The 14,099-nt window shown below is 34.8% G+C and overlaps 1 protein-coding gene across 1 annotated transcript; it reads right to left on the minus strand.

Moving 5' to 3' along the window:
• Positions 1-3,205: 3,205 nt before the first annotated feature.
• Positions 3,206-12,387, minus strand: LOC123534654 (sodium/glucose cotransporter 4-like). The gene is made up of 15 exons (XM_053518823.1): positions 12,221-12,387; positions 11,766-11,837; positions 11,241-11,345; positions 10,843-10,902; positions 10,397-10,501; positions 10,101-10,206; positions 9,675-9,755; positions 9,212-9,417; positions 7,943-8,078; positions 7,632-7,739; positions 6,204-6,353; positions 5,845-6,014; positions 5,348-5,563; positions 5,021-5,120; positions 3,206-4,769 (listed from the first exon to the last, which is right to left on the minus strand). The coding sequence occupies exons 1-15, from the start codon at positions 12,302-12,304 to the stop codon at positions 4,528-4,530; spliced, it is 1,941 nt and encodes a 646-aa protein (XP_053374798.1). The 5' UTR covers positions 12,305-12,387; the 3' UTR covers positions 3,206-4,527.
• Between the last annotated feature and the right edge of the window lie 1,712 nt (positions 12,388-14,099).

A 14,099-nucleotide genomic window follows, 5' to 3' on the forward strand; every position in this document is an offset into this window, starting at 1 on the left:
GTTCTTTCTGTTTTGTATCATAGCCATCCATATATGGTAGTTGTAGGCGTTCCACATTGCCATATACAGCAGTTCAGTGAGTACTTAAAATCCTTGCTTTACAAATGTGTAATGCCCAGGTAAAATAAACCAATGCTAGAGCAGGAAATCAATAACATACACTTCTGTGTCTACTGTTCAGCTGGCATAGTTTAATTCCTTTACAACAGTGCGGTAACTAGCGTGCGGGTATTAAATATCTGCACACTTTTAGTTACAGCATCCTGTACTCAGTGTATATGAATTACCTGCACCAAATTTGTTAAGAAAAAACACCGAGCTATGATACAAATAAAGTTGTATCATTGCTCGGTGTGTTTTCTTAACAAATTTGGTGCAGGTAATTCGTATACACTGAGTACAGGGTACGGTAACTAAAAGTGTGCAGGTATTTAATACCCGCACGCTAGTTACCGCACTGTTGGATAGAAAAGTATGCCAGCGTGTCTGGAACAGTAGACGTGTATTTTATTGATTTTCTGCCCTAGCATTGGTTTATTTTACCTGGGCTTTACACATTTGTAAAGCAAGGATTTTAAGTACCCACTGAACTGCTGTATATGGCAATGTGGAACGCCTACAACTACCATATATGGATGGCTATGATACAAAACAGAAAGAACAATAAAACTCTCGGGTAAACAATTTATACTCGGAGGCTACGCCCCCTCGTACAAATCGTTTACCCTCGAGTTTCCATGCTCTTTCTATTACTTTGAAAATAATCAGTGAAAATAGTCAGCTAAAAATGCCACAATCACGAGACAAAAAACTGCATTAATATCTATGACATTTTTCCAGAATAGATCTTCTTTGAAAAACATGTCTTTATAAACTGTCTCTTTGATTTCTTCCGTTTCTTCCTGTGATGCCACATAATCTGTATATAAATGTTTTACATTTTCCAACCTTTTCAACATGATCATCTGCCGGAGTAGAATCCTTTTGTGATACTAATAAGAAATGATTTTTAATTCTAAAAGTCGCCGAAAGTAGTTCCTGGTGTGGATTCCAATCACATTGTTCAGTTACTGATTCAAAAATGCAGACGGGTATATTATCAATTATTTCATGAAGCAATTAAAGGGAACGAATACTATTGTATTGACTGTTGTTCATGCAAGGTTAACGAAGAAACAGAATTACATATTTTCATTGAAAGTTAGTGTTATCTTTTAAAACAATTTCAATCATAGTAACTCGTAAAGATATCTTCAGCTTGGAACCTAACTCGACCTCCGTTCCGGGGCACTTTTGAATTGTCCAAAACGTCAGACCCTGTCAAAGTATGAAACTGAACATTAATTCATAGTCTTACTATAGTTGTTTCATTTTTTTAACGAGCTGTTACATGTTTTCTCACACATACGACATAGCGACATACGATACGACATTTGGAAAATGTCGCTTCGCGTTGTCGAGCGTCGTTTGTGATTATCGCATGTCGTTGGATAATGTCGCCGTCGCGTTTGCAGGGTCGACACACGACAACGTGAAGTGACATCGCGACATTACGAAGTAACATAGCGACAGTGCGATACGACGCTCGACAACGCGAAGTGACATCGCGATATATCGTGCTTTTGAAAGGCGACATTTCAAAGTGGATATCGCGACATTGTCGTTTGGGATTGCCGCCGTCGTTTGCGATTGTCGGGTGTCACTTCGTAATGTCGCTATGTCACTTCGCGTTGTCGGGTGTCGACCCCACAAACGCGACGGCGACATTATAAATGGCCTAAACAGGATTCCGTAATCAAGATGTCATGCAGGTACTGTAGCACTAACAATCCTATATCTTGATTGTTACAATGAAAGCAATAAAATAAACTGAGTGGAAGACCATAGGTCGGCCAACACGACATTAATGAAATTGTTGCATGCTCGGTTTGACTGAACCTTTAAGTTGACGGTAGTAGAAGATAAGGACCATAAAGATTGAGTAAAACGGATTTCTCCTTACCCGAAGGACAGTGTGGAATGTAAAACTGAGCATTAGCAATTTTTTATCTAAGTTGTCCCGAGGGTCGGGAGAACAAGTGTCGAACATAGGCAGATATGTAAGATCATTTTTAGCTCACCTGAGCCAAAGGCTCATGGTCAGCTTTTATGAACGCTCAATGTCCGTCGTCCGTCGTGTGTCGAAAAACATTTTCTTTAAGAATCTTCTTCTTGATAACAAAGGAGCAGAATTACACCAAACTTCACAGGAATGATCCATGGGTGGTCCCCTTTCAAACTGTTCAAAATTTTTTAATTCCATGCCGAACACTGGTTGCCATAACAACCGTAAGAAATACTGTTAAAATCTTCTTGTCCAAAACCGCAAGGCCTAGGGTCTTGATATTTGGCATGTGACATCATGTTAAAGTCCTCTATCAAGATTGTTCAAATTGTGCCCATGAGGTGAAAAGAGGCCCCGCCCCAAGGGTCACAAGTTTTACATAGACTTTTATAGTAAAAAACTTTAAAAATCTTCTTGTCTAAAACCACAAGACCTAGGCCTTTGATATTTTGTATGTATATGTTAAAATTATGCCACTGGGATGAAAAGAGGCCCTGTCCCGGGGGTCTCAAGTTTTACATAGATTTATGTAGGAATAAAATAAAGATCTTCTGGTCTGAATGTTCAAGGCCTAGGCCTTTGATATTTTGTATGTAAAATTGCCTGGTGCCTGGTGGATCTCTAACAAGTTTGTTCAAATCATGCCCCTAGGGTGAAAAGAGGCCCCGCCCTGGGGGTCACTTGTTATAACTATGAGTTATATTTGAAAACATACTTCAAAAATCATCAGGTCATATTTCCTACACTGTTTAATTATAATTACCTGATGAACCCAAGCGATTAGGGATCATTGACTATGACCTTGACCTAATGACCTACTTCCTTGTTTTTAAGACACTGCATGCCTTGTAATTTGGATGACATGTACAGTTTTGCACACCGATCTTATAACTGACTTTCAGTTAATGTATTTTCGTGGTCAGTGGTATCATACAATGTCATGTTATGTTGTTTAAATATGAACAAAATCTCATTTAGATGCTTTAATTGAAGATTAACGTAATTGAAGATGTTAATCTTGTGCCAGACTTCAAAATAGCATAAAACTAAACAACAGTTTGATTAAAGACATAACGATAGTGGAAATCAATGGACAAAACAACTTTATTAACAACCAACAAAGTGATTCAGACTGTAAGCATTTAAACAAAACTAGTCTGGGTGATGAAAACGTAAAAAAAACACTGAGAAATCACGGAAGCGTGAAGCATATACGTTTCCATTAAAACTCAGATATAAACATTCAACTATCAATTAAATTCTGTTCAAAAGATGTTGATATAGCTTCGAGTAATGTACATTGTTGATTTTCGACCTAACGTGAATTTCGAGTCAGTATTAGTTCGATGACTGGTGTTATGAAAATTTGAATTTCGATCTTTGAAGAGGCTCGAAAATCAATGTCAGCCTTTTAAATCTGAAATTAGATATTCCATCTCACATAATATGAAAAGCTAGATAGAATTTTATCGATATTCTGTTTTTTTTTCAGCACGCTGAATTTCATTCTTCGGATTTGGCCGAAATTTGAATGTAGTTGAAATTCAGCCTTTAAGTTTTCGAAATTTGTTTTCGATTTTGAAGATGACTTATAATTAAATTTGAGCTCGAAATCCAGCTTCTTGAATAAGGTAGGTTGAAATTTAACGCTAGATCCAAAGGTTTTCAAAATTTGATGTTCGAGGTAGATCGACATTCAACACCTGCACAATATTCATTTGTTTTGAAAATTTGAATTTCAATACTCTAATTGGCTCAATAAATATTGAGCAGGCTTAAAATTCAATCCATTGTAAAATAGATATTCAGCTTTTTCGAAATTTGAATTTCGATTATCAAAGTAGTTCAACATTCAATGCGAGCTTGAAATTCGATAGGTTTGAAAGTTCGACCTTGCGGGGCGGAGTTAATCTCTGAATTTGCAAATAATGGTAATCTAAAAAAAAAAACGAGCAAAATAGGTAGAGCAATATTACTGTTTAATTCCATAATCTTCAGTAACCAACGACTAAAATTCAACGCTACATTGGTTACATGTACTACATACCCTGCACAATAATGTAGTGGACCGTTGCGAAACCCCGCCAGGTCAAATAAAATGCACTATGCATAATGAAACATTTTGCGTTTAAAATACTTTTTTATCAGTCTTCCCTGAGATATATAAGTCAAAAGGTGACGGGTATAGAAAATATTTGCCAAAAGTCATAGAGAAAATTCCTTTAAATTGTTTCTTTTTTGCCTGTAAAATATCTAACGTTTTATCTGCGAAACTGATGACCGATTCTATTATCTTCTTTACCACAAAAAGTATATCTTAATACAAATACATTCCGTTAAGTTTAGTGTTCAGTCTGTTAATGAACGAGACGGTTAATGCAGTACGTAATGTAAGTATTCTGTTTGTTAAGTTTAAAAAATAATCAGTGAAAATATCCAACTAGAAATGCCACAACCACGAGACCAATTACTGCATTAATATCAATGACATTTTTCCAAAATGGATTTTCTTTGAGAAATATTTCTTTATAAATCAGCTCCTTTTCTTCTCTCAGTTGTTCTTGCGAACCAACCAGGGGTATACCACACAGACGGTATATAAACATTTTAAATTTTCCTAAATTTTCAATACGATCGTCCTCCGGCGTAGAATCCTCTTCAGAAACTAAAAAAGAGCCATGTTCTTAATCATAAAATGTGAGCAAAATTAGTTCATGGTGTGGCTTCTTATTTACACTGTTTAGTTACTGATTCAAATATATTTACAAGTGATACTACGAGAACGATAAAAATGCTACTTTTATCGACATTTTGTTCATGTAAGTTTTATAAAGAAACAAACTTCAAATATTTTTACTGAAGGTAGATATTATTTTTAGAACAATAATTTGTCGTTATAGTAACACGCAAAAATACCTTGGGTCTTGAGCTTAGATCCTAAATGCGATGGTTCAGTTTCTAAGGTAGACTCCACCTCTGTTCCAGAATACCTTTTAATTGTCCAAAATGTCAGACCCTGTCAAGGTTAGACAATCTCACATAGAATTTAACATTAACTGATATTCTGACTAGACGCAATGCATATGTTATAACAGGATATCAATATTTTCTCAATGAAATATCCATAAATTAATATATAAAAACAGCGAATAAGTATAATAACTACTGGATGTCATTTAAACGTATTATGGTAAATATGTCACATTATATATAATGTTAAATTCAAACAGTGTTCTTACTTACGTCAATGTTTTCTTTGGGTTTTGTGAACAAGCTGATGATGATAATTAATATCGTAGTAATTGCTAATTGAATAAGCGCGAAGTATGTGTAGTGAACAGCGCTCAGAATGGTTGGACGGGTGTCTGGTTCACCACAGACAGGAGCAGGCATGGTTAAATCTAGTACAAGTCTGGCTATTCCACAGATCTGAGGCAGGACCAGTGACCAAAACGCTGCCTGAAAGAGTTTTCGTTCTATAATACAATATGATAAGCCAACAAACATGTGATTGCACTATGAATAAAAATAATAATATCAACTACAGTTTTGAAAACCAAAAACATACTTGCTAACAACATTTCTTATATTCATAATAATATCGCAGATGTATTGACATTACATTTTACTATAATTTTTTGGAAAAAAAAACCGCTAACACATCTTGTGTACATATACTCATTATAGATTTACATTCCTGTAAAAGAAACACGTGTAATATTGATTCAAAGTAATTTTACCTTCTCCGTCATACGGCTCCAAAGAGCAGCAAAAAAGAACACCGGTCCTATAGATGTGGCAAGGTATCCCTGAATAGCATTGATGTAAATGAACAATTGTCCGCTCTGCGACGACCTTACTAGCGGTGTCCATAATATACTTAGTGAGCATATAACGGCGATAAACACCCCTATGCATTAAGCGATATCAAGTTATTATAGCAGTGCTGCCAATTAAGATTTTAAAACTGTATGAATTTCAAAATGAGCTTTTCTTTTATCATTTGCAGATCATTTTATTTCGAATACTTCTATAAAGCATGTTAAAATGATCGTCTTATATATTTCACACTAATAATTATTTTGTGAAAACAAGTACCTGCCAACAATTAGTTTTTCCCTTTCAGACGCCTGGTGTCTAAATCTTGGCCAGAGATCTATGGTAAACAAGGTGCTTGCACTGTTGAATATAGAAGTCAAGGAACTCATTATTGCCGATAGCATCACAGCAACCAATAAGCCACGCAGACCTAGATATAAAAGGTAATATTCAACACGAATGTCCGCTGCTAAATACTTTAGCTCTAGAGACGATCACATTACAGGGACCAGTAAACCATGTTTATCCGGACACAGAAAAAGAGCTACTTAATTTTCCTCTAATGAAAACTTTTATTACTAGTTACAAAGAAAATTGAGCCGTGCCATGAGAAAACCAACATAGTGGGTTTGCGACCAGCATGGATCCAGAGCAGCCTGCGCATCCGCGCAGTCTGGTCAGGACCCACGCTGTTCGCTAACAGTTTCTCCAATTCCAATAGGCTTTAAAAGCGAACAGCATGGAGCCTGACCAGACTGCGCGGATGCACAGGCTGGTCTGGATCCATGCTGGTCGCAAACCCACTATGTTGGTTTTCTCATGGCACGGCTCAATTATTTATTTCTTTGTTAACATATCAACATGTGCTACTAATATTATAGTTAGAGTAAATCATCTACAACAGAAATAGAAGAAAATATTTCTATTCTAGTTAAGGGCTAATTAACAATATTATAATTAACTTAAAGAACAAGGAATGCCTGTTTCATATAAAAGCCCTCTTCAAGCCTTTCATAACGCTGAAAGAATTTTTAAAACTGGACCAATATTGAAAAAGATATGACAGTTTGAAATTAAAGAAAATGACTGGTCAAGAAGGCAGTTAGTTTAGTGTGTTTATGACGTCATTTACACACTGCATAATTCTTTCTTCAGTAAAATTTAATAAGTTTTAAATAAGATTAATTTCTAATGTTGCTTTTGTTTTGAATGCTAATTATGGTAATTTCTTTCATTATAGTAGGAAAAATCAGAGAAATTATTTTACAATAATAAACGCCATTTTGTTTCATGTTGCTTTGGAAACAAAATGGCCGCCATTTTGATCAAATACTGAAATTTTGTCAATTATTTTCTCGTTTTTAAGCCGATTTTGAAAATTACTTCTCTTAAGTTATTTAAGAAATGCTTGATATGAACAGTAAGTAATTCATATCAAGACAGAACCTTCAAGTTGGCTATCAACATAAGCATAACCTAAACATCATTATCATTAACAAAATAATGAAGTGAAAAATGTATTCAGCAGTATTAAGTTCATAAATAGTTGTTAGATGCTATAGTTCTGTTAAGTTCTATTAAGATTACAAGTACTGGGAAGTTTAAACAGCGTTCTCATTTTGTTATAACCGAATGGAACGTGATATAAAATATCTATTATAACGGTACTGTATAAATATCTGAAAAGTGTAATAGGTATTCAATATACCTGTAGGCAAAAGACCAAACACAAGCAATGGGTATGCAAGATTCGAACATCCCGTAGGGTTGCCACAATATTTTTCACATTCTTCCGGGTCTACACATGCAACTTCATCTAAAATTTAAAACCACAAAAAATATATGTGCAAAACTTTTGCGAATACTTCTCTTGTATTTGGTTTGTTTTTCCGAAGCTGGATTTCGGTCTTGTTTTGATAAATCCCAAACCAAGAATATTATTCTTAACTGAATGCCTCGTGACACTGCAGGTGATACATAAAAAATAATGACAAATAAAACAGCAGATATCGACAGTACCTGGATAAAGAACCCGGCTTATCATGCCTGGCATTAGCATGATAAATAATGGCAAAATTTTCAGGTATCCAGCTAGCAGAGAGCCTGCCTTTGCATGAAGCAGTGTCTTCGAAGCCAAGGACCGTTGTACAATTACCTATAAAAATAATGACTTTTGTATACAACATTGCTAGAAAAGACGGATCTACCTAGATAAACCCGTTACAGCAAAATCATATACAATGCAACTTCTTTCTAAACTTTCATTGACCGGAAACAAAGACGAAAGTAATACCGAGTAATATGAAATAACGCAACTGTTATAAAGCTCTTAGTTGAATTTCCTCAAAGTTTCGAAGACATTGGATGATAAGTTTTCAAATGCACAGCATAGATTTTTCGTATTCCAATATTCGTTATATTTTAGAAATTTCGTAAAGCATTAGTTAGTATGTCCCATTTTTATGGATGCAATGACTTTGCAAAACTAACAAATTAAATATGAAAAGCAGAGTTCACTTGCCGAAACCTACTGACCACTGACTGATCACAACACAAGTTTCAGGTATTGCTGAGAAAAATCTAAGTGATACACGTCAGTCTAATCGAAACACTAGTTTAAAATGAAGGTCTCGCTTTAAAGCAGAACAGGGTACAATACCTATAGATCTGATATATGATGAGACCAGTGTTATACACAACTATTTCTATAAATAACAAACAGTCGTTGCAGTAGCACGCGTTAAAGAATAACTGATTATACAAGGAGCACAACTGTAATAAGCTTGGAGCATATCTGATCATTGCACCAATACCAAGTACAAGCTATAAGCATATGAAGTATGACCCCAGGCTATGGTACTAAACCGAACATACCTGATCATTGCACCAATACCAAGTACAAGCTATAAGCATATGAAGTATGACCCCAGGCCGTGGCACTAAACCGAACATACCTGATCATTTCACCAGTACCAAGTACAAGCTAAAAGCATATGAAGTATGACCCCAGGCCATGGCACTAAACCGAACATACCTGATTATTTCACCAGTACCAAGTACAAGCTATGAGCATATGAAGTATGACCCCAGGTCACGGTAAATCACTAAACCGAACATACCTGATCATTTCACCAGTACCATGTACAAGCTATGAGCATAATTATGAAGTATGACCCCACGCCATGGCACTAAACCGAACATACCTGAACATTGCACCAGTACGAAGTACAAGCTATGAGCATATGGAGTATAACCCTAGGCTACGGTAAATCACTAAACCGAACATACCTGATCATTGCACCAGTACCAAGTGCAAGCTATGAGCATATGCAGGATGAGACCAGGCCATGGTAAATCACCATACAGAGGATGTCGGAAAATATTGAACGCGTCATCCCTCGGAAGTCCACATGTACTGTTTATATCCCGTATTAAAGGGGTTGAATTCATATACCTGTCTCGCAAATTCTCATAACCTCCAATTTTATTAAAACCTGCAAGACAAATAAAAAAACAGCCAGTCCTAAAACATTGGGCTGTATAATGTATAACGATATGCTAACACATAAAAAACAATAAAAAAAAAAAAAATAATAATAATAATAAAAAATAAAAAGATATGCTAAAACAGTTTAGTGAGACTCATCAAGTTAAACAAATATAACCATACACTGACAGTCGAAAGTATTTTTTTTTTCATTATAAACATTTAATGGATTATACTTTAATTAATGGTCTGTGCGTCTCTTACTTATTGCAGACAATACAACTGCACCTATCAACATAACAGCTGTTTGAAAAGTGTCTGTGTATATCACAGCTGTTAGTCCACCTGAAATGATGAATTTGCAAATGAGGTTAATTGACGAATCACAGCATGTGGTAAAGGAAGTAACGTCATAAATTGAATAGCATTGAAGATGAATCACCTACAATGATAATTACATGTATTTCGACTCGATGAAAATAGGCTTTAGTTAGAACCTACAGAATTTTTACAGGAGTAATGAGAAATATTTATCTGTTATAGGAAATATGTACACTAATATATGTTAATTTTTTTGTAACACTTTTTTATATTTTACCTCGTAATGTGGTTGTACGAAGTCGGCATAACGTTGATACTTAATATTTTATGAATATCTAAAAGTACATAACAGATAGAGTATCTTTATACCTAGTATGGTAAATAAAGCTGTGATGAAAAGTAGAACTGCAATGGACACGTAAACATTCCACCCCATGGCCATCTGTATAAACAAAGCCCCGGCAAATATGCTCACCTGGGGAAATGAGAGATTATTACATCTTAATGCAGATAATGTTATAATGAGCTATACTGCATGTGCAAACTTTTGTGAATGTTTTAAATCATCTAACATGGATAATGAAAACACTGATTTAATAGTATAGTATAGTATCTAATAGAATTGTAGTATGAAAATTGTGTATTATGTAGTGTATAGGTCTTACCGAAAGTTTAGCCAGTATGTAGAGTACCATTGACAATACACTTAAATACACCCGTATTCTCTGTCCTCCGAATCTTTTCTGTAAGTATTCTGGCATCGTATACACCTAGAAGAAATGCATATAAAGATGACCATATAATTGCATATATTATAATAACTCTATTAAAAAAATAAAGAATTTTATCAGACCTTTACACGTTACCAGAATGGAAGAAAATACTAGAGAAATAAAATCATTTTTCAAAATATTGCTGCATACAGTATATCTAATAAGTGTCTACGGATACGTGCTTAACGTCTCTAGAAATTACTCTTTGAAGTAATATATGACTACAATGCTTTCATATCATTACTTTTTACATTAAGGTCATTGTGAGTTTTCGATAGTACCAAATATCTTCGAATCCTACTAGAATGATTGAACCTCTACCCGTCATCCAGACTTACCCCAGCCGAAACGTACACAGGTACAAATATCCAAGCAAGCAGAATTACGAGCGGCATTCCCTATATGTGTAAAGTAAATAATATATAATATATAATATAATAACTAAGGATATCGGTTTTCATTGAGACAGTAATCATATCTATATAAAGTTTTCTTGGTATTACAGAAGGCAACCAAGCAAACAAATACCAGACTCGGTTGGACAGATTATGTTCATGAGAGGTAATGAAATGTGCAGCACTCCTCACGGCTCTAACCTCGGTTTACATAGACCACCTTGAGTTAAAGAGCTTGACGACATTTTATAGATGTCACACGGCACTTAAAGTCTTCTATTGCTACACAGCGTGTGACCCCTACTCTGTTTGATTATAATCAAATAATTTTAGTTTCTTACCAACCATTCATAAATGATAATGGCGATTCCACTGGCCGCACCAGTACCAGCGAGGCCCAGGAAGTGTTCACTGCCTATGTTGCTAGAGAATAACGAGGCCCCGACCTAAACGTGCAATAAACAGGTAATATTAGTGTCGATTATATTTTTAAAAAAAGACGACCTAAACGTGCAATAAACAGGTAATAGTGCCGATTATATTTAAATAAACTGACTTAAACATGACAAATACAGGTCATATTAGTGCCGATTATATTAAAATAAGTGTTCAGTCCCCATATACCATGGTTTATTCGTTTGAATACAAAAAAAAATGTAGTGCTAATTTTAAGGTACATGTCAGCTCTGTTAATAAGCTTAGCAAATTGTTAATGTTTACGTCATGGAATAGGTGTAATGTCTGCTTTGCGTGACAGTTCCCGCTTTGCGTGATAGTTCCATTAGCTAGAAAATATATTAAAAGCACAGTTTAGTCCATACAAACTACAAGAACAATGAAGTGCATGCCTAAGCTACGTAACATACCGGTATCCAGGGCATTGACCGACCTGCCAGGAAGAAAGTTCGTACTGTCCCCCTTTTTCTGCGGCACGTGCTCTGTTGCAAAAGTAAAAAAAGTCAGATTATAGATTAACGTATATTTATTTTCAAATTCAAATAATATTTATGGAGGAAATTTATCTTTCTATAAAGTACCGAAAATGTTAAAGGGATCATCTTAAAGGTAGTTGTAATTTCACTCTCTAAAGATCTATCTAAGATACGCAAATCTGAGACAAAATTTTCAAATCTGTAAAACTGCTTTAGAACAATGACTCGCTTATCCAGAAAAAAATTTACCTTTTTTGGGACGGCCCACATAATGCTGTTATCACATTTTGACCAGTCGTTTTGTATGACTGTATTCTTTTGTATGATTGTTTAAAGGTATCGTCTGCATGTGTGTATAAATACAATAAACTCCAACAAAGTATAGTTACCCATATTCCAACAAGGAGAACGGCAACAATATACACGACAACGACAAAAATATCTCCCCAATGCGTTAATCCTCTTCTTTCCATTAGTTTTAGCACATATTTCTACATGTACAAGTAGAATGACCTTTGTGTACTTTAATAACTGAACATTTATGCAAAACACGACAACTTTGAACACTATCTGTGTATGATGCGCCGTGACAACATTTATCTCCGTAAAAGAGATAGGTGACCTACATGTGGACAGTTGGCAGTTATCAAGGTATATTGAATCATTAAGTCATATTAGCTCGTAGTTAAAAGCTATTTCAGTGTGATAAAGGTCTTTTACAGGAGACATAATTTCAATAAGCGGTAAGGTTCCGTAAGAATGGACGTGAGGACGGCAATAGCTCTGTGATAAGTTTCAAGCCTCTCTAAAACTTTAATAAGATTAGTAAATAATATCAAGAGTTCCAGCGTACCTGTAGACTTTTAAATAAAACCTTTCAAAATCATGATAATGGCTAAAATTCCTTTTTTTTTTATAAAACATAGAACCAGGCTCTAAGTGTGTTAGTGATTCACGTAGTTGTTATAACTTTTGTCTGGTTCGTAATATTTTGTTTTTTATTTGACTTACATATCGAACGAACTGTATTCAACCTGTCAATTTATACAGTGTAACTGATTCTGAACGGCGTTTCTGCATTTTCATATAATGTAGATAGATTTTCGCTTTTTTTCATATAATGTAAAGATACTCTAAAGTTTTCAAAGATAGAAATACATAAACTAAAGTCTAGAAATTAATTTCTGTGCTTCAAATAATAAAAAAGATTTTACAAAATTTGAAATGTATGATAGTTTTGTTTTTTATCAATTATTTAATCTAAAGTTATGATCCGCAAAGAATGACAAATCTTGCCTTAGGCCAATACTTACAATTTCAATCATACAATTGAGTGGAAAATGAAAACGGTTTTAGACACGACACAATTTCATTCCATTTTGCACACCAAAAACATTTAGGATGTATTCATATGTGCTTGATTTACCCTTTAAAAACTGCTCATATGTTTTCGGCAATTTACTTATAAAAAAAATTAACTGAAACAATCCGGTAGTAAAATGAAATACCAGCAAGTACTTTATAGAGAAGATAATACAGTTTTGCTCGTATCAAATGTCACAATAGAACACGTTTTGTAATACAGGATACGTAGATTTATTAAAGGTGCAATTATATTGATCTCTATTTTCTATGCGTATAAGTAATAGAAAGAGCATTGAAACTCGAGGGTAAACGATTTGTACGAGGGGGCGTAGCCCCCGAGTATAAATCGTTTACCCGAGAGTTTTAATGTTCTTTCTGTTTTGTATCATAGCCATCCATATATGGTAGTTGTAGGCGTTCCACATTGCCATATACAGCAGTTCAGTGAGTACTTAAAATCCTTGCTTTACAAATGTGTAAAGCCCAGGTAAAATAAACCAATGCTAGAGCAGAAAATCAATAAAATACACGTCGCTGTCTACTGTTCCAGACATGCTGGCATACTTTCCTATCCAACAGTGCGGTAACTAGAGTGCGGGTATTAAATACCTGCACACTTTTAGTTACCGCACTCTGTACTCGGTGTATACGAATTACCTGCACCAAATTTGTTAAGAAAAAACACCAAGCTATGATACAATTATTTATAATGTCTGTCCGTATTTTCATTGTCTATGCTGGATAGATTAACTCATCGGCTCATATAAGCAAAACTGACATCGAGTGAAACGATTTTACTATTACTATTATTATTTTACTAACACAAACCAATTCGTGATCTATCTTATACACGCTGCATAAAAATAATGTCATCTCTGAAAACATACATATATTTCATATGTC

The sequence above is a fragment of the Mercenaria mercenaria genome, chromosome 12 (assembly GCF_021730395.1).
Source record: "Mercenaria mercenaria strain notata chromosome 12, MADL_Memer_1, whole genome shotgun sequence".
Taxonomy (NCBI): Eukaryota; Metazoa; Mollusca; class Bivalvia; order Venerida; family Veneridae; genus Mercenaria; species Mercenaria mercenaria.

Bases quoted from the DNA above. Each gene is read 5' to 3' on its own strand.
- LOC123534654 (XM_053518823.1), bottom strand. From the start codon at position 12,304: ATGGAAAGAAGAGGATTAACGCATTGGGGAGATATTTTTGTCGTTGTC. The intron at 8,079-9,211 runs GTATGTTCGGTT...TTATTTTTATAG, and splicing joins GGTACTGGTGCAATGATCAG to GTAATTGTACAACGGTCCTT. The intron at 6,354-7,631 runs GTATATTGAATA...TTTTATATCTAG, and splicing joins GTTTGGTCTTTTGCCTACAG to GTCTGCGTGGCTTATTGGTT.